The sequence below is a fragment of the Phocoena sinus genome, chromosome 5 (assembly GCF_008692025.1).
Source record: "Phocoena sinus isolate mPhoSin1 chromosome 5, mPhoSin1.pri, whole genome shotgun sequence".
NCBI lineage: Eukaryota > Metazoa > Chordata > Mammalia > Artiodactyla > Phocoenidae > Phocoena > Phocoena sinus.
The window spans coordinates 27410972-27436336 of record NC_045767.1 but is presented as its reverse complement, the minus strand read 5'-3'; the positions used below and the strand labels follow the sequence as shown (position 1 = coordinate 27436336).

Below are 25365 nucleotides of genomic sequence, written 5' to 3'. Positions count from 1 at the left end.
CAGTGTCCCGGAAGCCAAGTGAAGGAGTTATTTTCAGGTGGAGGAAATGATCAACCCTATAAAATGCTGTTGATCAAATAAGCTGAGGAACAGAACAAATGCTGTAGTGAAGTGGTGGTAGCTAATGACTTGTTAAAGGCATTTTCAGTTGCCTGGTGGGGTGAAAGCCTGGAGTTGATTCAGTCGGTAATGAGCAGACCAGATACTACTGGAAGGTCTCTTTCTGTAACGGGAAGGAGAGAACAGGGGATGTAGCTGGAAGAGGAGGTAGGATCAAGAGAGGCTTTTAAAAAAAATATGAGATAAATTATAGCATTTTTGTTTCATTAATGGAAAAAAGAAGCAGAAGAGGGAAAAATCAATGATGCATGAGAGAGAGGGTAGACTTGCTGGATGGTGTCCTAGGGTAGGTGAGAGGGGATGGGACCTGGTACACAACTGGGGGAGTTGGCCTTTGCTAAGAACATGGATAGTTCAGGAAAAAGAAGGGTTTAGGGATAAGAGACCAAGAAGTAGTGTAGGTGTGGTGCTGGGAGCTGGATGTGGAATGGAAATTCTCTTTTAATTGCTTCTAGTTTTTAGTGAAATATGAATGTCATCAGCAGAGAGCTAAGATGGGAGAGGAGGTGTTGGAGATTGAGGAGACAGAAGATATGAAATAATCATCTAGGAGAGTGGGAGAGAGAGTGATTAAGGGTAACAGAGTATGATTGCCAGGCAGTGTTAAGGGCCCACTTAAGGATTATGACGAGCGAGTACGTATTTGTATCTCTGCAGCCACATTCAGACATGGGATCAGTTGCAGAGATTGTGGTTGAGCTAAGCATGTGTAGTACAGCCAGAGAAGGGCAAGCCAACTGCGGATGCATACAAGGGAATGACTAAAATGATTATATAGATTATGCATGGAATTTAGGCTGAATGAGGAAAGAAATGGACACAGTGAAAAGGTGAACAGACTCTAGGTGTCAGGGGCTGAAGGATTGTTTGATTGGGGTCAGTAGATTGGCAGGAGGGTAAATGGAAGTTAACGGCTCGGGTGCTTGAAGTTGAAATCCTGGAGGAAGATTATATCATTGGAAATGACCGTGGAAAGAGTAGATGAGGTAGAGAGAAGAAAAATTATTGGTAGAAAAGTCAGGAACCTGAATGTGTAGAGTTCTGGGAAAACCACCTTCGTATATGTTGGAAAAGGTGGCAATGAACTAGAAGCTAAAATCTTCAAGAGATGAGGATGGGATCTAAAACATACAGGCTGGTGGCTTCTGGAGGTTTATGTAAAAGGATGAGGAAAAAATAGTTTTGAAGAGCAAGGAGCATTAGCTTAGGTCCACTGAGTCCAGTGGTTAATTGGGGTGTAGGGGATAAATATTATCACTTGAGTAGACTTCAGGGAAGCGGTAGCTTCGGGTTTCATTTAGAACAGAAAGGTTAAAAGGAATGCTCAGAGAAAAGATTTAAGACACAGATGCTGCTAATAACCACATTCATGTCTTCTAGAGGCCATTGTGTAAGAGTTTCAGGACATGGGAAGTGATCAGAGACATAGTTAGAAAAGGGGATAGCAAGGCGTACAGGGGTTGCATTTGGAGGGATGAGGATTCACGTGGTGACTGGCACAAAGAGGGATACAGGGTGTAATAAGTTTAGTCCACATGGTCCCAACCAGATGGTGATGGTGAGATTGTGAGAGTTGTCTGGAGAAAGCGAAGAGGCAGCAGGGAGTCTAGCCAGGAGCCCATAGAGTTATGGAGTCTCACTTTGATTTCTGCTATGGAGGGTCAACAGAGGGAAGATCTTGATCCAAACACGTATTCAATACAGCTCTTCAGATATGCGCTACAACCAAACACAGGTGGTGTGTGAGGTAAGAGGTAGATGCCATTTTTGCTTAGTCATTTTTCTGCTTGGTTATTTCCTTTGTGCCATTAAAAATCAACCAGCCCCTTTGCAGTAACCGAGATTTTGTCCACTCATAGTCTAACAGTCTCTTTGTTTGCTGATCACTTATTCTAAACAGTCTTTTTCCTTTCTTCTATAGAAGTTTCCCAAGCCTCTCCCATCCCTCCCTACCCTCATAGATTTCTCCTTATCCTTTCATGTGTATGTGTATGTGTTTTGATGATTATAAAGGTGTAACCCCAAATCCTAGGATCTCTAGTCTTTTCAAGGCCTTCTCTCTTCTGGAATAAGGAGGAAGGAAAAAAAGGAAACCTTGTTTTCAGATGATACCTTCTTTAGATTCAGAAAAAGAGAAGAGAATTCAGCAGCTCCGTATGAAAAAGTGCTTGTCTGTTGAGATGGACATGATCAGGGGCCACCTGTCTCTTGATGAGCCTATATATATACATGCGTATAACTTGATGTAGGCAACTGATTTTAGTCCTTTACTCAGTTTCTTTTCAGCCTCTTCCCGCAGAAATGAAAGGTCTTCAGGGTAAGATGAAAGAGTCTAAGATGCAGATGAACAAAAGCTTATAAGGGCACACCTTGGAAGAGGTCATCCCTGGCTCTCCCCACACCCTCGTTCCCCTAGCTACCACCACCCAAAAAAAAAAAAAAAAAGCTACCATCAATAAAAAGAAGAAAACTTCTTTGTGCAGGGTAGAGGGGGCAGAGAGGACAATCTGAAATTAAACCCTGCACCTGAGTGGGTATGCAGACTCACTGCGGGGGTGAGAGAAGCATGCCACTGCCCTTGGGAAAGAAGTTTATCGGAGAACCTGTGATGTGATATTTCCCTTAAGGAATGAGGGAAGACAACAATAGTGCCCATGGGAGGCAGAGGAGGGAAGTAGCATGAGAAAGAAGCAATTTACCAGGGAGGTGAGAATATATATTCTCATCCAAAGCAACCACCAGAAGTTATATCAAGAGATCTGTTATTCAAGTTCCCTTGAAATTATTAATTTAGACCTCAAACTGGAGACGGTCTCTACAGCCCTTTTTTTTTTTTTTGTGGTACACGGGCCTCTCGTTGTTGTGGCCTCTCCCGTTGCGGAGCACAGGCTCCGGACGTGCAGGCCCAGTGACCATGGCTCACGGGCCCAGCCGCTCCGTGGCATGTGGGATCCCTCCGGACCGGGGCGCGAACCCGTGTCCCCTGCATCGGCAGACGAACTCTCAATCACTGCGCCACCAGGGAATCCTACAGCCCTTTTTAATGACTCCTTTTAGTGAGATTTCTGTGTCTCTAAAGAAGACATTAGATTCTTATTAACCATTTGCGTTCACAGCTAACAATTTAGCAATACACGGAAAGGAAGGCAAGATCCACAAACTGGGAACTTGGAACATCAACAACACAGGAAAATTAAGGGGTTTAAAAAGAAAGGCCCATGCAGTATACCAATCTAAATACGGCTACTAGCTTATATGAACCAGGTCACAATGAATGATTTATAAACTAGTATTTAAGCTTCAGTGTTTAGTGAAAAGGGCACTTTGCTGGAAGGAATAAGACCCAGGATTGGTACACAATAGGTTTCCAATTAATATTTGATAAATGAATAATTGAATAAACACAGACGTTGAGCCAATCACTTAAATTATTCTGAGTCAAATAATCCATTCGTGAAATGGGAAGTAATAATACCTATGATATCAAATAATAATTTCTTTATTGCATGCCTACGACATGCTCATCACTGTGTTACATACTTTATGTATGTAATCTTCACAACATACTTCTCTACCTTAAAGGGAGACTACTTTGGGCTCAAATGATACGTGAGAAAACCCACTGTGTTGCACACACTCATTCAGGAGACCAAATTATGGCTGTGACAGTTGCAGTTGGAGAGAAGTTAATTAACAAAAAGTTGGGCTGGCCACAGTGGATGATTTCACTCAAGCTAGAGTAGCTGGATGGACAAATTCTGGATAAGTTCTAACAAGTTTATTCCTTCCAACTTAATCAAAATTGTCATTATCCCTTTCAGACAACTTGTTATTCTGTGGGAAATAGTAAAGCTTCTAATACTTAGGAAGGTTCTAGTGTTCCTTCCTCAACCATCTATTCTGCTTTCCAAATGGAAATACCCAAGTTTCATCACGTTATGTTTACAGACCATCTCTTGAGGTAGTATTTCTCCTACTTAGAGAAGGAGATTTGGGGGGGAGCCCTGAGAATACATCTGTATGCTTCAGTTTCAGAAATCCTGCATTAAGATTCATGTTCCTTTAAATAATCCCTTGGAATCAATCAAGAACACAAGAACAAGAAATTACTAGATGATATTTAATTAAATGTGATTTACCCAGATGATCTAGCATATATGTCTATTAATTTTTTTTAAGATTGGCACTTAAATGAAAATATCAGATTAAAAAAATTCTCAGAGAATTCTGAGATCCTCAAGAGCACATCCAAGGATCCCAGGCTGAGAAAAGCCACTTTATCTTTTTTTTTTTTTTTTTTTTTTTTTTTTGCGGTACGCGGGCCTCTCACTGCTGTGGCCTCTCCCGTTGCGAAGCACAGGCTCCGGACGCGCAGGCTCAGCAGCCGTGGCTCACGGGCCCAGCCGCTCCGCGGCATGTGGGATCTTCTCGGACCAGGGCACGAACCCATGTCCCCTGCATCGGCAGGCGGACTCTCAACCACTGCGCCACCAGAGAAGCCCGAAAAGCCACTTTAGATTAAATCCTTGTCTCACGGTCTAATTTGCTCTTATACACATTAATATTAACCAGCTTTAGCCTCAGAGAGTGCACTTTTCCTGATTGTGTTTCCAAAGGCTAGAGGTGGACGTAGTTGTACCTGACTTGTCTGTGCACTGACCACATTTCCTGATAGAATGCACAGTGACTGGATGAATTAAACAAAATCCTGTTTACCTCTGCATGGTACATACTATTCATTAGCTCATTCATTGTAAGAATATTACTGCAGTATCCTTCGCCTTCTGCTAGGTACTATATTAGGCGTAGAGGTTACAAAGGTGAATAGATTTGACTTTTGTTCATAAGAAGCCTTGTTGGGAAGATAAACAGGACACAAAATTCAATCAATTGTGAAAAGAACCAAATTTTGTGATTGTTCAGAGGATAAAGTGACTAAGCTGGCTTGTGTATTGCAGACAAACCTGAAATTGATAATGAATGCAATTTGCAGGAATCATTTTATTGGGTTGGCCCAAAAGTTTTTTCCATAACATCGTCTGGAAAAACCTGAATGAACTTTTTGGCCAGCCCAATATTATGATGGAAAGCAGAGTGATGGTGTGGTACTTGGAAGACTCCCATAAGCTAAGTTTTCTTGTTTGATGGCTCCCTCCTCACTCTTCCCATATTCTTTTAGAGCCCAGCAAGCCAAATTTGGCTTATTTTTAATTAAAATTGTAAAAAAGGGGTATTATTATTAATTATCTAATAACATTACTAGATTTTTTTATGGGTAGCTGGAAATGTAAACTTGGTTCCTCGCACAATGCTTGGCATATAATACATGTACAAAAAAGTTTAGGTGAATAATTGATATTCAGTTATTATTAATTATTGAATTTAAGCTTTCTCTAGTTTACATTAATTTGAAACTCTGTGCCATGTTTTTATCTGAGTTTAATATGGTGGACAACATTCTTGTGTCTCACTAGAAGTAGGCGGACACAGCACATACTAGAATGAGCGGTGCGGAACCTTTTTAGGTTGCACGCTCCTGTCTTGCTTCCTTCCCTTTGAGGTCCTGCTGCTCTTTCACTCTCTCACTTCAATCTCACCCTTGGCCCTTGGAGGCACATCCACTTCAGGCTGCCCCACTAGAGGAGTTTTCTCGTTTCATTTAAAAAAAAGTTACTGGTTAATTCTGATATACATTCCTTCCCCTGCTTGCCAATCTTGATAAATTCTATGTCAGAAGAAGATCCATGTTTTTAATGCCCTCTTTTAAGATGAATTGATTGAAATATTAAATGAGTCAGTGATAAATATACAAAGATGAGACTTCGTCTAGTAGATAATTTCTATTATTTTTTTATTTTTATTTTTTTTGCGGTACGCGGCCTCTCACTGTTGTGGCCTCTCCCGCTGCGGAGCATAGGCTCCGGACGCGCAGGCCCAGCGGCCATGGCTCACAGGCCCAGCTGCTCCGCGGCACGCGGGATCCTCCCGGACCGGAACACGAAGCCACGTCGCCTGCATTGGCAGGCGGACTCTCAACCACTGCGCCACCAGGGAAGCCCGATATTTTCTTTAAATCTTCTGGAAATTATACTCTCATTACTTGTCATTTAAGAACCAAAGAATTTTACTACTGTAAGTAACTTATGGGATCAACCAAACATAACCCCTTTCCTCCATTTTTAAGTTAAATTAAAACTAACTAAGCTTGGCATGGACATGATACTGTAACTGTCTAGAAATCATTATAGAATTCCTTTCTAATTTTGACACTCTTAGAGATTGTAAGTCTAGAAGCCTAAAGGAAATAATTTTTCTCCTTAACTACTGACTTATTACCAGAGGCTAAGATATTTTTATTCTAAAAAATATCAACTAAGAGTTAATGAGAAATTGAGGTCTAAAGAAAGCGAAATAGAATTATAATGCAGAGCCCATAGGTTTTTTTTTTTTTGTTTTAATGGTAGGGGTTAAGAATATAGTTTCTGAGCTAGAATCACCAGGTAGTTCATAACTCATAATGTTCAGTTCAGGGTTAAATGAGTTAATGCAATTAAAAGCTTAGATCTAAGTCTGACACATGAGAATAAACTGTAATAAGTTTTAGGTTTTATTTAAATAATTTGCTGCTGACTTTTAATGTCTAAATCTCTTTAAACCATGACTATTATAATAAGTAGCTCAAATAATTTTCTGTCTTTGAGCTTCATGTTAAGTCAGATGTCTTGCTTTAACACATGTTAAGTCAAATACTAAAAAGTAATTTATATATCATTTCTCATAAAATTAACCAGAGAAATGAGACCACATGAAAATGACATTTAACTTAGGAGAGTTAAAACTCAGTAGTAAAATAACAGCTCTTTGAATTTTTGACAGGATGACTACTAAGAGACCAGGTTCCCATCTGCTTTTTAGGTTTCATTAGAATTCAAAATACATTTAAAAATAATCATTTCTGTCTAACTTAATAATTTTCCCAGCCCAGGTAAGCATTATATGTTAGACCCAAAATACTCAATTCAAGAGTGATTTGTACATGCTCCTCTGTGGGCTTTAACCATGGAGGAAGAGGCCACAAGCCAAGGAATGCAGGTGGCCTCTAGAAGCTGGAGAAGGCAAAAAGAACTGTTCTACCCTAGAACCTCTAGAAGGAATGCAGTCCTGCTGACACCATGATTTTAGCCCAGTGAAACTCAACGTGGACTTCTGACTTCAGAGTGCCATCTGCTTGTGGCCCCTTCCATGAAAGAAAAAACACTCAATTCAGCTCATCATCTTTATCCAGATCTCTGTGATAGAAAACAGAAAGAGTTAGGAATATGTGTGAATTTATTACTTTCTGCATCTAACCAGGAAATCATAATATCTTACATTTGTAAGAGTCCAAATAACATAAACATCCATTACTTTATTTATATATATTTTTACATCTTTATTGGAGTATAATTGCTTTACAATGACATACATTACTTTATATTCTTGGTTTTTTGCATTTTTGCCATTTTATTTTATTCATATTTTTATTTATTTATTTTTAACATCTTTATTGGAGTATAATTGCTTTACAAAGGTGTGTTAGTTTCTGCTATACATATGAATAGTGTGAATCAGCTATACATATACATACACCCCCATATCTCATCCCTCTTGCGTCTCCCTCCCACCCTCCCTAACCCACCCCTCTAGGTGGACACAAAGCACCAAGCTGATCCCGCTGTGCTATGTAGCTGCTTCCCACTAGCTATCTGTTTTACATTTGGTAGTGTATATATGTTCATGCTACTCTCTCACTTCATCCCAGCTTACCCTTCTCCCTTCCTGTGTCCGCATGTCTGAGTATTTATTCCTGTCCTGCCCCTAAGTTCATCAGAACCATTGGTTTTTTTTTTTATATATATATTCCATATATAAGTGTTAGCATATGGTGTTTGTTTTTCTGTTTCTGACGTACTTCACTCTGTATGATAGTCTCTAGGTCCATCCACCTCACTACAAATAACTCAATTTCATTCCATTTTATGGCTGAGTAATATTCCACTGCATATATGTGCCACATCTTCTTTATCCATTCATCTGTCGATGGACACTTAGGTTGGTTCCATGTCCTGGCTATTGTAAATAGAGCTGCAATGAACATTGTGGTACATGACTCTTTGAATTATGGTTTTCTCAGGGTATATGCCCAGTAGTGGGATTGCTGGGTCGTATGGTAGTTCTGTTTTTAGTTTTCTCAGGAGCCTCCATACTGTTCTCCATAGTGGTTGCACCAATTTACATTCCCACCAACGGTGCAGCAGGGTTCCCTTTACTCCACACTCTCTCCAGCATTTATTGGTTGTAGATTTTTTGATGATGGCCATTCTGACCAGTGTGAGGTGATACCTCATTGTAGTTTTGCTTTTCATTTCTTTAATGATTAGTGATGTTGAGCATCGTCTCATGTGTTTGTTGGCAATCTGTATATCTTCTTTGGAAAAATGTCTATTTAGGTCTTCTGCCCATTTTTGGATTGGGTTGTTTGTTTTTTTGATATTGAGCTGCATGGGCTGCTGTATATTTTGGAGATTAATCCTTTGTCAGTTGCTTCGTTTGCAAATATTTTCTCCCATTCTGAGGGTTGTCTTTTCATCTTGTTTATGGCTTCCTTTGCTGTGCCAAAAAGCTTTTAAGTTTCATTAGGTCCCTTTTATTTATTTTTGTTTTTATTTCCATTTCTCTAGGAGGTAGGTCAAAAAGGATCTCACTGTGATTTATGTCGTAGTGTTCTGCCTATGTTTTCCTCTAAGACTTTTATAGTGTCTGGCCTTACATTTAGGTCTTTAATCCATTTTGAGTTTATTTTTGCGTATGGTGTTAGGGAGTGTTCTAATTTCATTCTTTTAAATGTAGCTGTCCAGTTTTCCCAGCACCACTTATTGAAGAGGCTGTCTTTTCTCCATTGTATATTCTTGCCTCCTTTATCAAATATAAGGTGACCATGTGTGCGTGGGTTTATCTCTGGGCTTTCTATCCTGTTCCACTGATCTATATTTCTGTTTTTGTGCCAGTACCACACTGTCTTGATTACTGTAGCTTTATAGTGTAGTCTGAAGTCTGGAAGCCTGATTCCTCCAGCTTTGTTTTTCTTTCTCAAGATTGCTTTGGCTATTCGGGGTCTTTTGTGTTTCCATACGTATTGTGAAATGTTTTGTCCTAGTTCCGTGAAAAATGGCATTGGTAGTTTGATAGGGATGGCACCGAATCTGTAGATTGCTTTGGGTAGTACAGTCATTTTCACAAAGTTGATTCTTCCAATCCAAGAAAATGGTATATCTCTCCATCCGTTTGCATCATCTTTAATTTCTTTCATCAGTGTCTTATAGTTTTCTGCATACAGGTGTTTTGTGCACTTAGGTAGGTTTATTCCTAGGTATTTTATTCTTTTTGTTGCAATGGTAAATGGGAGTGTTTCCTTAATTTCTCTTTCAGATTTTTCATCATTAGTGTATAGGAATGCAAGAGATTTCTGTGAATTAATTTTGTATCCTGCTGCTTTGCCAAATTCATTGATTAGCTCTAGTAGTTTTCTGGTAGCATTTTTAGGATTCTATATAGTATCGTGTCATCTGCAAATAGAGACAATTTTATTTCTTCTTTTCCTATTTGGATTCCCTTTATTTCTTTTTCTTCTTCTCTGATTGCTGTGGCTAAAACTTCCAAAACTATATTGAATAATAGTGGTTAGAATAGGCAACCTTTTCTTGTTCCTGATCTTAGTGGAAATGGTTTCAGTTTTTCACCATTGAGAATGATGTTGGCTGTGGGTTTGTCATATATGCCCTTTATTATGTTGAGGTAAGTTCCCTCTATGCCTACTTTCTGGAGGGTTTTTATCATAAATGGGTGTTGAATTTTGTCAAAAGCTTTTTCTGCATCTATTGAGATGATCATGTGGTTTTCTTCCTTCAATTTGTTAATATGGTGTATCACATTGATTGGTTTGCATATATTGAAGAATCCTTGCATTTCTGGGGTAAACCCCACTTGATCATGGTGTATGATCCTTTCAGTGTGCTCTTGGATTCTGTTTGCTAGTATTTTGTTGAGGATTTTGCATCTCTGTTCATCAGTCATATTGGCCTATTGTTTTCTTTTCTTTTTTTTTTTTTTGCGGTACATGGGCCTCTCACTGTTGTGGCCTCTCCCGTTGTGGAGCACAGGCTCTGGATGTGCAGGCTTAGTGGCCATGGCTCACGGGCCCAGCCACTCCACGACATGTGGGATCTTCCCAGACCGGGGCATGAACCCGTGTCCCCTGCATTGGCAGGCGGACTCTCAAGCACTGCGCCACCAGTGAAGCCCTATTGTTTTTTTTTGTTGTTGCATCTTTTGATATCAGGGTGATGGTGGCCTCATAGAATGAGTTTGGGAGTGTTCCTCCCTCTGCTATATTTTGGAAGAGTTTGAGAAGGATAGTTGTTAGCTCTTCTCTAAATGTTTGATTGAATTTGCCTGTGAAGCCATCTGGTCCTGGGCTTTTGTTTGTTGGAAGATTTTTAATCACAGTTTCAAATTCAGTGCTTGTGATTGGTCTGTTCATATTTTCTATTTTTTCCTGGTTCAGTCTCAGAAGGTTGTGCTTTTCTAAAAATTTGTCCATTTCTTCCAGATTGTCCATTTTATTGGCATATAGTTGCTTGTAGTAATCTCTCATGATCCCTTGTATTTCTGCAGTGTCAGTTGTTACTTCTCCTTTTTCATTTCTAAATCTACTGATTTGAGTCTTCATTTTTTTCTTGATGAGTCTGCCTAATGGTTTTTCAATTTTGTTTATCTTCTCAAAGAACCAACTTTTAGTTTTATTGATCTTTGCTACCATTTCCTTCATTTCTTTTTCATTTATTTCTGATCTGATCTTTATGATTTCTTTCCTTCTGCTAACTTTGGGGTTTTTTGTTCTTCTTTCTCTATTTGCTTCAGGTGTAAGCTTAAGTTGTTTATTTAAGATGTTTCTTGTTTCTTGAGGTAGGATTGTATTGCTATAAACGTCCCTCTTAGAACTGCTTTTGCTGTGTCCCATAGGTTTTGGGTCGTCGTGTTTTCATTGTCATTTGCTTCTGGGTATTTTTTGATTTCCTTTTTGATTTCTTCAGTGATCTCATTGTTATTTAATAGTGTATTGTTTAGCCTCCATGTGTTTGTAATTTTTACAGATTTTTTCCTGTAATTGATATCTAGTCTCATAGCGTTGTGGTCAGAAAAGATACTTGATATGATTTCAATTTTCTTAAATTTACCAAGGCTTGATTTGTGACCCAAGATATGATCTATCCTGGAGAATGTTCCATGAGCACTTGAGAAGAAAGTGTATTCCATTGTTTTTGGCCAGAATGTCCTATAAATATCAATTAAGTCCATCTTATTTAATGTATCATTTAAAGCTTATGTTTCCTTATTTATTTTCATTTTGGATGATCTGTGAAAGTGAGGTGTTAAAGTCCCCTACTATGATTGTGTTACTGTCAATTTCTCCTTTTATGGCTGTTGGCATTTGCCTTATGTATTGAGGTGCTTCTATGTTGGGTGCATAAATATTTACAGTTGTTATATCTTCTTCTTGGATCGATCCCTTGATCATTATGTAGTGTCCTTCTTTGTCTCTTGTAATAGACTTTATTTTAAAGTCTATTTTGTCTGACATGAGAATTGCTACTCCAGCTTTCTTTTGATTTCCATTTATATGGAATATCTTTTTCCATCTCCTCCCTTTCAGTCTGTATGTGTCCCTACGTCTGAAGTGAGTCTGTTGTAGACAGCATATGTAAGGGTTTTAGTATCCATTCAGCCAGTCTATATCTTTTGGTTGGAGCATTTAATCCATTTACATATAAGGTAGTTATCGATATGTATGTTCCTATTACCATTTTCTTAACTGTTTTGCATTTGTTATTGCAAGTCTTTTTCCTTCTCTTATATTTCCTGCCTAGACAAGTTCCTTTAGCATTTGTTGTAGAGCTGGTTTGGTGGTGCTGATTTCTCTTAGCTTTTGCTTGTCTGTAAAAGGTTTTAATTTCTCCATCAAATCTGAATGAGATCCTTGCTGGGTAGAGTAATCTTGGTTGTAGGTTTTTCCCTTTCATCACTTTAAATATGTCCTGCCACTCCCTTCTGGCTTGCAGAGTTTCTGGTGAAAGATCAGTTGTTAACCTTATGGGGATTCCCTTGTATGTTGTTACTTTTCCTTTGCTGCTTTTAATATTTTTTCTTTGTATTTAGTATTTGGTAGTTTGATTAATATGTGTCTTGGCAAGTTTCTCCTTTGATTTATCCTTTATGGGAATCTCTGCACTTCCTGGAGTTGATTGACAATTTCCTTACCCATATTAGGGAAGTTTTCAACTATCATCTTTTCAAATATTTACTCAGTCCCTTTTTTTTCTCTTTTTCTTCTGGGACCCGTATAATTCGAATGTTGGTGCATTTAATGTTGTCCCAGGGGTCTCTGAGATTATCCTCAATTCTTTTCATTCTTTTTTCTTTAGTCTGCTCTGTGGTAGTTATTGCCACTGTTTTATCTTCCAGGTCATTTATCCATTCTTCTGCCTCAGTTATTCTGCTATTGATTCCTTCTAGAGAATTTTTAATTTCATTTATTCTGTTGTTCATCATTGTTTATTTGCTTTTTAGTTCTTCTAGGTCCTTGTTAAATGTTTCTTGTATTTTCTCCATTCTATTCCCAAGATTTTGGATCATCTTTACTATCATTACTTTGAATTCTTTTTCAGGTAGACTGCCTACTTCCTCTTCATTTGTTTGGTCTGGTGAGTTTTTACCTTGCTCCTTCATCTGCTGTGTATTTCTCTGTCTTCTCATTTTGCTTAACTTAATTTGTTTGGGGGTCTCCTTTTCGCAGGCTGCAGGTTCGTAGTTCCCGTTACTTTTGGTGTCTGCTCCCAGTGGGTAAGATTGGTTCAGTGGGTTGTGTAGGCTTCCTGGTGGAGGGGACTGGTACCTGTGTTCTGGTGGATGAGACTGGATCTTATCTTGCTGGTTGGCAGGACCACGTCAAGTGGTGTGTTTTGGGGTGTTTGTGAAGTTATTATGATTCTAGGCAACCTCTCTGCTAATGGGTGAGTTTGTGTTCATGTCTTTCTAGTTGTTCAGCTTAGGGTATCCAGCACTGTAGCTTGCTGGTCGTTGAGTGGAACTGGGTCTTAGCATTGAGATGGAGGTCTCTGGGACAGCTTTCGCCATTTGATATTACGTTGGGCTGGGCGGTCTCTGGTGGACCAGTGTCCTGAACTCGGCTTTCCCGCCTCAGAGGCTCAGGCCTGACACTTGGCCAGTGCACCAAAAGGGAGAAAAAGAAAGGGAGGGAGGGAGGGAGGGAAAGAAAGAAAGAAAAGAGAAAGAAAATATTAAAATAGAAAAAAATTATTAAAAATAAAAAGTAATAAAAAAAAAGAGAGAGAAAGAAAGAAGAGAGCAACCAAACCAGAAAACAAATCCACCAATGATAACAAGCTCTAAAAACTATACTAAAAACAAACAAACCAAAACACGGACAGTCAGAACCCTAGGACAAATGGCAAAAGCAAAGCTATGCAGACAAAATCACCCAAAGAAGCATGCACATGCACACTCAGAAAGAGAGAAAAGGAAAAAAAAAAAAAAATATATATATATATATATAAAATTAAAAAAGGAAGAGAGCAACCAAATCAATAAATCTACCAGTCATAACAAGCTCTAAATACTAAACTAAGATAAACATAAAACGAGAAACAAACTAGATGCAGAAAGCAAACCTGAAGTCTAAAGTTTCTCCCAACGTCCACTGCCTCAATTTTGGGATGATTCATTGTCTATTCAGGTATTCCACAGATGCAGGGTACATCAAGTTGATTGTGGAGCTTTAATCTGCTGCTCCTGAGGCTGCTGGGAGAGATTTCCCTTTCTCTCTTTGTTCGCACAGCTCCTGGGGTTCAGGTTTGGATTTGGCCTCCCCTCTGCATGTAGGTCTCCTGAGGGCATCTGTTCCCGCCCATACAGGACGGGGTTAAATGAGTGGCTGATTCAGGGGCTCTGGCTCACTCAGTCCGTGGGAAGGGAGGGGTACAGATGCGGGGTGAGCCTGCGGTGGCAAAGTCCTGCGTGACGTTGCAGCAGCCTGAGGCCCGCCGTGTGTTCTCCCGGGGAAATTGTCCCTGGATCACGGGACCCTGGCAGTGGCGGGCTGCACCGGCTCCTGGGAGGGGAGGTGTGGATAGTGACCTGTGCTTGCACACAGGCTTCTTGGTGGCTGCAGCAGCAGCCTTAGCATCTCATGCCTGCCCGTCTCTTGTGTTCGCACTGAGAGCTGCGGCTCGCACCCGTCTCTAGAGCTCGTTTAGGCGGTGCTCTGAATCCCCTCTCCTCGCGCATCCTGAAACAATGGTCTCTTGCCTCTTCAGCAGGTCCAGACTTTTTCCCGGACTCCCTCCCGGCTAGCTGTGGCGCAGTAGCCCCCTTCCAGCTGGTTCATGCAGCCAACCCCAGTCCTTTCCCTGGGATTCCACCGAAGCCCGAGCCTCAGCTCCCAGCCCCTGCCCACCCTGGTGGGTGAGCAGACAAGCCTCTCGGGCTGGGGAGTGCTGGTCGGCACTGATCCTCTGTCCATGAATCTCTCCGCTTTGCCCTCTGCACCCCTACTGCTACGCTCTCCTTCATGTCCGAAGTTCCCCACCTCCGCCACCCACAGTCTCCGCCCGCAAAGGGGCTTCCTAGTGTGTGGAAACCTTTCCTCCTTCACAGCTCCCTCCCAGAGGTGCAGGTCCCATCCCTATTGTTTAATGTCTATTTTTCCTTTTGCCCTACCCCAGTATGTGGGGAGTTTCTTGCCTTTTGGGAAGTCTGAGGTCTTCTGCCAGCGTTCAGTAGGTGTTGTGTAGGAGTTGTTCCACATGTAGATGTATTTCTGATGTATTTGTGGGGAGGAAAGTGATCTCCACATCTTACTCCTCCAGCATCTTGAAGGCGCCCCTCTATATTCTCTTTTAAATGACTATCTGTAGAAGGCAGAATGGAAACTTCCCCTTTTACTAGTGAAGAAACTAAATTATATTGCTAGTAATGGAGAGACAGAATAGGAACTCTAACATGTGTGTTCTCCACTATTCTACACTCCCTCTTGGAACTCCAGATGTGGATGTGGTTTAACCATGATTCTGCTAGTATTTTCAAAAGGAAGAATCCTTGTTTGTCCCAACGTTATTCATCTTATTTGCATCACAGCACTCATCTAAAATGAAAATTATTGATATCATAAAATTCAAATAAGCATATCATAAAAACCATTCCTGTCTTAGAGGGCCCTTTGTAAGCATTAGCTTTTTTACTTATTTGGTCTGAAACAACATCTTGTTTCCCCAAGATGCCCTCATGTCTTGGGTCTTGCCTAAACTTCCTTGGTTTTTTTTTTTGTAATCTAGAGAAGCATGTGTGCACAGGCACACACACACACAGGAGCACACCACATGCACACACACATGCAGACGTGTGTACACATATATGTGTATGTAAAGTTACACCAGAAAAACCCTCCGAAACAAAATCTACACTTGCCACCCACAGTGCACTCTATTTTTCTTTGCTCTACTTCATGTTTTGAAATACACTGATGGGCAATCCATTAAACAGATTTTATGATGTACTTGTGCATGATGACCTACACTTTGAAACACTGGTGTGGAGCTTAATTATTTTAGCTTTTTTGAAAGCATGAGTTTGGAAATCAGATCTAAGTTTGAAATTTTGCTCTTCCTCTTCTTGGTGGTAAGGATCTTTGAGGCAAATCACTTGGCTTCTGAGAATTTTAGTATCTTCATCTATAGAATATAATAATATATGTAAAATATAAAATATAATAATGATATCCATGTCACTAAGCTTCTCTTTCATTCATTAAGTATTTATTTCTCAGCTCTCATAATCTTTCATCCTTCTTGGTAAGATTTTGAAGAATTTTCATAACTCTTTCTTCTCCCAGGCTAACTCACCATCATATTTAATGTCATTCTCCGTATTTGGGGGGTTGTATGATTGAAACATTTGATGGGGTTAGACAGGGGAAAAGACCAGTGCCAAAAAGGGAGGTACCAGCCAGGAGTGCTAGATGGGCTTCCACTATGGTTGAAATGGAGATCCAGAAATAGACTATATAAAGTCGTATCTTTGAAGCAGTCTTATTCTAAGCTTTTTCCCTATGAAATGACCAATGAGCCACCAAATTTCAAGCCTCATTGTAAATATTTTTTAATTGATGAAGACTTAGCAAATCCTCATTAAATATTCATCATTTTGGAATTAAAAAGAAAGCCTCTAGGATTTGAGAATAACTCACTAGTAAAACAAGTTTCCTCTTGGGTCATCCATAGTTTGATTTATATATTAAATCAGAAATCTTTGGACATCAAAGACACAGTAAGATCAGTTCAACTGACAAAAGATGACACATGCTTTGCTTTTCCCCATCTTCATGAAAACTAAATACATTCTTAATTCCATCATAGTGAGTACTCTTAGTTTAGAGCAGCCACCATGAAAGAGGTGGGAAAGGTGCAGATACATTATGGATGAGTATACTGAGTGGGAATTGGATTGGGAATATGTAAACAGGTCATTTTCATTTTGAGTTTGATTTTTTCCTCCCATTATATAGATGATTCCTTTCACCAGTGTCATTTATGGTAATGGCAGAGCGAAACTGTAAACTGCATTTCATAATTATTTGTATCTCTATATGTGGGCATGTAGTTCCTCTTGAAAAGAGCTCCTCATTTAGGGTGTCTCTGACACAGGAGCCCCGTTATGAGTGGGGGTGGGGTGGAGGTTAGGGAACAAATTTCACTTTCTCTTCTCTGTTATTTTCCCGTTGATATATCCATTTGCCCTCCATCTTTTTCCTTTAGTATTTTCAAGAACTCATATTTACAATTGCCTCCTTTCAAATTTTTAAATTTTAATGTTATTAAGGAAGTTATATATTAAGTTAGTTGTACTTTTCTGACAGACTGGAGGACCCTTAATTCAACATGTAAGATTTGCAAAGTAGAATAGCCAAAGATTTGAAAACATCATGGATGAGTATATGCTAGCACAGAGGTGATTTTCAGTTGTGTAATAATAAATATTTGGGGGGCTCTCTTGGGACAGAAACTATGTCACTGGTCCTCTTTTAGAACCTAGCACCTAGAGCTAAGTACTTGGTGGGTAACTAGCAAATGCTTGTTGATTAACTGATAAGTTTATATTAATTACAGATTTGTCCTAAGATCCAAAACAATTTAATGCATTTTGATGCAAGCATTTAAGTTTCATGTATGGTTAGCTGTATCTTCTTGAATCTGTTCCTCAACTTTTAAAAATGGACTAGTCTATACATTGTCCGTATGTGCCAGAAATGTAACCAATGCTGAAATGGTGGTATAAAATTTTTATTGGTTCTACCTGGGGTTTCATCCACTAGTTTTATATGATCATAGAAAAGCAGTCAATGGGCAAAATATCTCATAGAATCATCAAGAGAAATGGAGAATAGAGCTTATTGCAAAATTTGGTTATAGACAAAATGTTATAATATTGCTTTATAAAAATTTAATAGAAGTGCTAAACAAAGAAGATAACTCTGTCCTTTAAGGTTGATTAATGTGCACATGGTTGTTTCAAAGTAGCCTTAAGATCTTATTTTTAAACTACATGGTATATTTAGTCATTTTAATGATATTATATAGAAATAGAATTATTCCAAAAGTTGTAGATCAAAGTGATATCTTGCCTGGAACTCACAGATCTATAAGCCCAATCAATATTTTGCTCACAATAAACCAGCTCAATGAATATTTCTTGATTGTTTCAAAAGACTCAAGTTCATATTCTTTTATCCACGTTAACTTACATAAAGCCAATATCAAAGACTTATCAGTAGTAGCCTGCTTTGGTTGGTCCCCATTCAGGATGCTGCCACAGTAATGATAGCAGGTGGCGGGCCAGCCCTGCGATCCCCAGGTGCAGGAGGACCTGTGTTCCTGGGCCCTGGTGCCAGCACCCGGGCAAGGGCAGCAAGGAAAGCTTGGAAGAGATGGAGGCAGAGACGGCCCTGTTTGAGCAGGAAGTTCTGGGGCTCTGGTAACCAGAATCCCAACTGCTATGCCTGCTGTACCCCAGTGCCCACAGTCCCCATGGTAGAAATGATGCAGTTCCCAGCAGTTCCTGTGCCTGCCCAATGATAGCGACCAATATACCAGCGGGTCCAACAGACTCTCCAGACCTGGGCAGCCACCGTGGCCAGTGGTTCCTCCCATGGTGGGTGACCCTCCCTTTGTGGTGTACCTCGTTTCCAGGTGCATTTGGCCCCCATGGTTGGATTCAACTGGACAGTCCAAAGGCTGGAGAAGCCCTGTTCCTGCCATGAACAGCTGTGGCACCCACCACAGAGGGCTCCTCTCCTTATCCAGCGCTAGTCCCCCACGTGCTACAGAGAGCACATTGTGCTCTTTACTCTGCAGCAGGCAGTCCTCACCCCATGGCCCTGCTGCCCCCTCACCAGGCCCTCGTGGGCCCCCTTTTCTGCCTGGACCCCCCCCCAACCCCCGGACCACCTCTAATGCTGTCACCAATGGCTTGGGGTCCTGAAGCCCTTCCCTGGGTTCCATGGCTGCTCTGAGGCCTCTCCTAGAAGAGCCAGCAGCATACCGAGAGCTAGGCGTCAGCCTGGGGTTGATTCTGGAAGAGAAGGAAGAGGCAGTGGTGGTGGCAGCAGCTGGGCTGGAGGAGGCTAGGGTGCTGGTGGCTGTGAGGGCAGGAAGCACCCCAGCTGGTCCTGGTCTTTGGGCCCTGGCCACCTACCACTGGCCCTGACCATGGATTTGCCTGAGCCCCTACCCCTCCTGCTGGAAGTAGTGTGCCAGGCTTACTGACTCCAGCACACATTCCTTAGCTCCTGGCCCCTGCCCCCTTGCCCTGGCCTTGTGACCCTCTAGATCCCAGAGTCCCTGGGTGAGGACAAGAAGAAAGGAAAGCCAGAGAAGTTGACGCAGCATTCGCACCGGCAGCTGAGAGCAGCTGGGAGGACCTCAGCCTGCTGGAGTGGGATGCAGATGGTTTCCGAATCTTCTGTGGGGATCTGGGCAATGAAATGGAGATGCCATCTTGGAACTCACCTTTAGCCCCTTCCCCTTCCCATGCTTCTTTAAGGCTAAGGGGATCTGCGACAAGTGCACTGGCAAGATCATGGGCTATAGCTTCTTCAGCTTTAAGGACCCCAGCAACTATGTGCGCTCCGTGTGTTGAGATGAATGCGAAGTAAGTAGGCTCGCGCCTCACCAAGCTGCGCAAGAGCACGTGGAAGGCCCGGAAACTGGGCCTTGAGTGCAAGAAGCAGAAGAAATTGGGACTGAGATAGGGTCTGTGGCTGAGCACCTGCTTCCTCTTGGCTGGGCGCTGGCTGCTACCCACAGTTCTTTTTGGAAAACCCATAACTATCCACTCACCCATCCTCCCCAAAACCAGTTTCAATAAATTTACATTCATCCCTGCCCTGACCCCCCGAAAAAGGCTAAAGCAATGATGGGCACATAACAGGTGCTCATGAATGTTTATTTCTTTACCATCATCATCATTGTTTTTCATTGTCATCATTATAAATATTATTTGTAGATAAGACCATTAGACCACAGAGAGGTTAAGTGATTTGCCCAAATTCACACTTCTGGTTAGTAGTGGAGCAAGGAGAAGATTGCATTTCTTATCATTCCCATCACCATGTTATTCCTGCAGTTGACCACACTGTCTCAAAAAAGAAAAAGAAAAAAAAAAGTAGTAGTAGAAGAAGAATTAAAAGATAAAAAGGAAGGGAAGAAAGAAAAAGGAAGAAAATCCCCACATTCAGTCAATCACATACAAATGAGAAATATTTAAACTTTAAAACCTTAAAAAGAAATATTTCCAGTATTCTTTAACTCAATGGTAAGGATGTTCTTCCAGTGCTCATCTAAATTCTTTTTACTGTGAATTTATTTATTTTCCTCCAGGTTTGCTTCAACAGAATTATAATACCAATGTTTTTATTCTCGAACATACTGAGGATATTAACTCACTGCTTAGCCTACTATTTTTCAGATTTAATTAATTCTTGAATTTTTCTCTTAAAATTTTGTTTTTGATTTTTGAATCATTTAAAATTTTCTAAGTTTTTTCAACAGTGTTGGTCGGTATTTTGAGTCACTGAGTAGCTAATTAGAATCAGCAACTCTGTCTATCAAAGTATAATTGCTGTCTATAAATCCTATCAGGTAGGGAATACATAAAACTAAGTGAGAATAGCACTTGGCATAGTGCTGTTTTGAGATACAAAATCACTGACAATTTTTTTTTGCCATGAAGTATTGGTGGCACAACATATATTCAATATATACACACTCACTTGTATACTGTAATTCTGATATTATTAAAAATGAAACTAAACAAGACAAAAGCAAAACCAAGTAAAAAGACGAGAGGAATAAGGACATGTGTTACTTAATTCCAATGGATACTGAATTTATTCTGTGTTTCCTGTAAACTTGTGAAAAAAGACAAACACATTGAATTATGCAATTTTCCTAAATTAAAGATTAGTGAGAATAAGCACAGTGGCTTTTCCTATTACTAAAATTTTTCCTGTTATTGAACTCAACAATAGTTCATCAAGATAACCCATCTAAAAATAGACACAAGTACATAAATATTGCTCAAATGGACATTGCTTGTATCTGCCTTATGTAAAAATCAAATTTGTAGTAACATTTTATGATTCCGTGAAGCCATTTCTGTAGAGAACAGAGATAACATGTCCCGGGTATGTTGCTTTTTGGTGATCTCACTGAATGTCTACTCTGATATTAATCTAGGAGAATGAATAGTTAATGTTTCTGTTAAATATGAGTTTGCCTCAGAACACTTTTTAGCCAGAGCTCAGTAAGCTCATCATGAGTGTCCTAATAAATGCAGAAAGTGACAATATCTTCTGTTTTGATATAAAAAAGGACCTATGTGCCTCAAATACCATATGTGTGGGAGGCATTCCTGGGAAAATACTAAGCCCTGCCCTGTATTTGAACCCAAATACAAAAAGTCTGACCAGTTTTGCATGTCTGCCTCCTTCCCACCCCACATCCAACAAAGTGAAAAATATCTAACAACAAAACATCCTTTGGAATGCGGGCTAGTATTGGTAATAGAGTGTGGAAAGCTAAAGAGCGTTAGCGTAGCTCCTATAGGAAATTTGGTTTTTAGAAGCATGATCTGAGGGACTCACCCAAATGGGTTAACTACAAAATACATTCTCAAAGAGTTAGCTGAGCTGTACTATTAAATAGGTTTATTTATCACTTTCCACTTTAAACATGATTAATTTATATGTTAGCTCATATTCACAAGATCAAACATTTTGGTGTTAAGTCCAGTTGCTGCTGAGTTGCTTTTTCTGATAACAATGACCCAACATATTCAACTGCTAATTAAATATATTTTGGGTTAGAAATTCTAAAACCAAAACATTAACTTAAAGAAAGTTGCTTGTCTTCTGTTTCCTACAGCTGAAGGATATGAATTCAACGATATGATAGCAGTCCCAATTTGACTGTATTTTAAAAGAAGGCAGCTTAAGAATTTACAACATTTATAATTAGAATTTCACCTATTATCATCTGTGTCTTTATAATCACTCTAGTTTTGGTAGTATTAGTGTTACAGAAATCTTGAAGACATATGTATATCCTGAATTCGATTTACATATTATAGACAATTTTGTTTCTGAACTATTCCCTCATATAAAAAATTTTAATCATATTCTTAATGACTTTTTAAATAAATTGCAACTATATTGCAGTGATTTGTAGTAGGATCTTTGTGCCCCCCCAAAAAGGTACTTTGTCCTCATAAAATTCTTTTTAGATCCCAGCCTTGTAATTAATTGAGAAGAAAGCTGGCCAATTATTGAGAAAATGTTCTATCCTGTTCTGCAGATTTAAATGTTTTCTGTTTGTGTTTTTGTGTGTGTGAAAATGAGGTAGGCTACATTTTGTATTCATGAAAAGAAAAGTATGGAGTAAACTAAGAAATAGTTTGGCATTGGAGTCCTCCTTAGAATAATGTCTCCTGAAATTTTTTAAGTTAAATATATATTTGAACTTCATAAGTTTTTAGATTGTGTCAACTATATTCTATTTGAGATGGTGTCTTGTTACCTTTGTTAACTTTTTAAAAAGTTATTGTCAATATTTATTGAAACATGAACATAGTAAGTTTAGTGTTCTAACAGTGTGGTCTACAGCAAGTTAAAGGTTTCAGCTGAGCTGATGCTGTAGTGACGGGAGTAATATCTCCCAGATGGGAGATTGAGAAGAGTATCACAAATGCTCTAACCTTCAGAAAGTTGGTCACTCATGTAATGAAATAAAAATTTTCACCTTTAAAAAGTCTTAATTCTCAAACCTTTCTATTTTAAATTTCATAGAAAGTTACATTCAGAATGCACTGTTGAGATCATTTTCAAGCCAGTCTAGGGTAGGAATTGAGGAAAAGGAAAGGCAACTTCTTACAAGAAACATCTTTAAAAAAAAGAAACATCTTAAAATGCAAAATTATTTAAATATTAGTTTGCTAGGCTATTTCAACAATTCCCAAGGATTGGAACATTTGATTCTTACAGACTGAAAGAATGGATCCACTCTCCAAAACATTTAAGCAATGGCTCATGATACAGAGTAAAAGATTTCTTCCTGTAAACAACGTAGGAAAATCAATAAATGTCATGCTGAAGAATATATAAATTAAAAAAGATATCGGGAAAGTTAAAGGCTCTTAACTATCATCAGGCTTAGTTAGCTCCTTAAAAATCCCTACCCGGGCTTCCCTGGTGGCGCAGCGGTTGAGAGTCCGCCTGCCGATGCAGGGGACACGGGTTCATGCCCCCGCCCAGGAAGATCCCACATGCCACGGAGCGGCTGGGCCCGTGAGCCATGGCCGCTGAGCCTGCGCGTCCGGAGCCTGTGCTCCGCAACAGGAGAGGCCACAACAGTGAGAGGCCTGCGTACCGCAAAAAAACAAAACAACAACAACAAAAATTCCTACCCAATGGACATACTGCTTTCCCTTCCTTATTTGTTAGAATGAATTTACTGTTCGTGAAATAGATTACCTCTGTTTAAATCAAATACTTCCTGTTGCCAAGGAGACTGGGTGTTGAGTAATTAACTCAGAAAACAACTTTAAAATATAATGCTTTCCTTGGTCTGGTAAAGGGAGTGAAAATTAATTTTCTTTGCGGAATCATTTGTGTACAGTCAACACCATTAACCTCATTGGCAAGCTAGTAGAATCCAGGGGTCATAAAACTTCATATTTTTCAAGTTTTTATTATATTGTCAATTCATTTGTTAAATGTTCTAGGAATATACATAATCATAAATTTCAAATTTTAATTTAATAAATGATAATAATAAATTTAATTCTTATCATTTTGTGCCAGTAAATATATGGAAACCATGACAGGAATGTATTAATAGTACTGAATGCAACTTTGTCAACTACTCAAAGTTAGATGTTGTTGACAAACCAGGACCATGTTTTGCAAAGAAGAAAAGCAAATATTACTTTATTTTTGAGTCACACATAAAAGCCTGAATACTTTTCATAAGAAAATCATTAAGTATAAGATATACAATGACCACAAATAGGAAATTTGCCATGAAGCAATTTGTACTTGGTTCTTCCTATATGTATGACAAGATCTGCTTTCAAACTTTGTCAGTATAATATATGTAGATACCATATTTAGTGAAATTTTCAAAGAGTTTTTTCAATGCTATGGTGAGTAATGAATTTTTCAGGAATTTAGATAGATGGGAACCAGGTATTTCAATACTATCATAGATTATAAGATAAATTTTTGAAAAAAACCTTCAAGACAAATTAGTGACATAGTGCTAAATGTTTTTTTAAGTACAATGTTGTCCTTACAAAGTTGTTTTACCTTAGAATTTGTCCTATGACACTAATTACTTTTTATGAAGAGGACATTTCTCTCCCATTTGTTTAAAAAGTAAGATTTATTTAAAGTTCTTTATGTTCTAGAAACTACAGAATTTTATTTCTGGCTAGCACAACAAATGATACAGAGTTGCTCTTTTTCTTTCCTCATTGCAAAAGTATTTAGATATTTCTTAGTCTAAAAAGAAAGTTTGTTGAAGTTGCAGATCCACATTTCTAATGAATATTTACCTCTTTGCCTCTCTGAATCAAAATCACTGGAAATTAGTCTCTCTGAAATTAATAGCTTCAAGCTAATGCAAAAAGAAAGAGAAAATGAGGGGATCAGAGTCTGTCCATCTTCTGGGTTATATACTTGCATAAGATCAGCCACTGTCTGCCTCATCATTACTCCACTTCTGAGGCCTTGTTTGTTTCTCTTCTCAGAATGGACTCAACGCTCTCCATCTGGCTGCCAAGGAAGGCCATGTGGGGCTGGTTCACGAGCTACTGGGAAGAGGGTCCGCTGTGGATTCTGCCACTAAGGTAGTGTTTATGCTAGTAGAATTTATTTCCTTGGAAAAGAGGAAATGATTTAAAGCTTCTCTTCCCAGGTTATACGTTTCAGAGGTTTGCTGGAACACCAAAGATTCTTAACAATGCAGAACTGAAATTGAAATTCTGTCCATTAAACTTTGCAGAGTTTGAATGGTTTCGTTTAGGGACTTATCAGAGACTGAAGAATTCTGTATCTCTAGTTTCTAGTATTCTATCTTTTTTCCTTTGATTCACAGAGAGACTAGACTAATATAATCCTCTGTAGACAAAAACACCTATTTTCCCAAGGTTAATTCATTTTTTAAAATAATTGATATAGTAAACTTCTCAATGGAAATGAATAATTTTCATGCTTTCATTAAATTGTTATATCTTTTAATGTATTCATTTAACTTGATAAGAGAATATACAGATCTTTTATACTCTAATGGAAAAGGGATTTGGGGATCATGGATTGAATTATTAGGGTAAAATTAGATTATGTCACTGTAACGTGTGTTTGTAAAGAAATTTGACTCATTTTTAAAGGAATTTACAAGATGCTTGGCATACTACAACCTGTTACTTCCTTGTTGATACTTCTTTTGGTTAAATATATTTGAACCTTGTCTTTGGGGGATCATTTCAGAAGCAACAGGTGTTTTAAAAAAAATCAGTGGT

The 25365-nt window shown here is 39.1% G+C and overlaps 1 protein-coding gene and 1 pseudogene across 5 annotated transcripts in view; both read left to right on the top strand.

The window, feature by feature from the left end:
- The window catches only part of ANK2 (ankyrin 2), a 574287-nt gene that overhangs the window by 373492 nt on the left and 175430 nt on the right, over nucleotides 1–25365 (top strand). For all 5 annotated transcript variants that reach the window (XM_032631821.1, XM_032631822.1, XM_032631820.1 and 2 more), the window contains one exon: nucleotides 24595–24693. In XM_032631821.1, coding sequence (XP_032487712.1) covers nucleotides 24595–24693 — 99 coding nt within the window. The remainder of the gene's footprint in view (nucleotides 1–24594; nucleotides 24694–25365) is intronic.
- LOC116754481 lies at nucleotides 18108–19540 on the top strand (annotated as a pseudogene).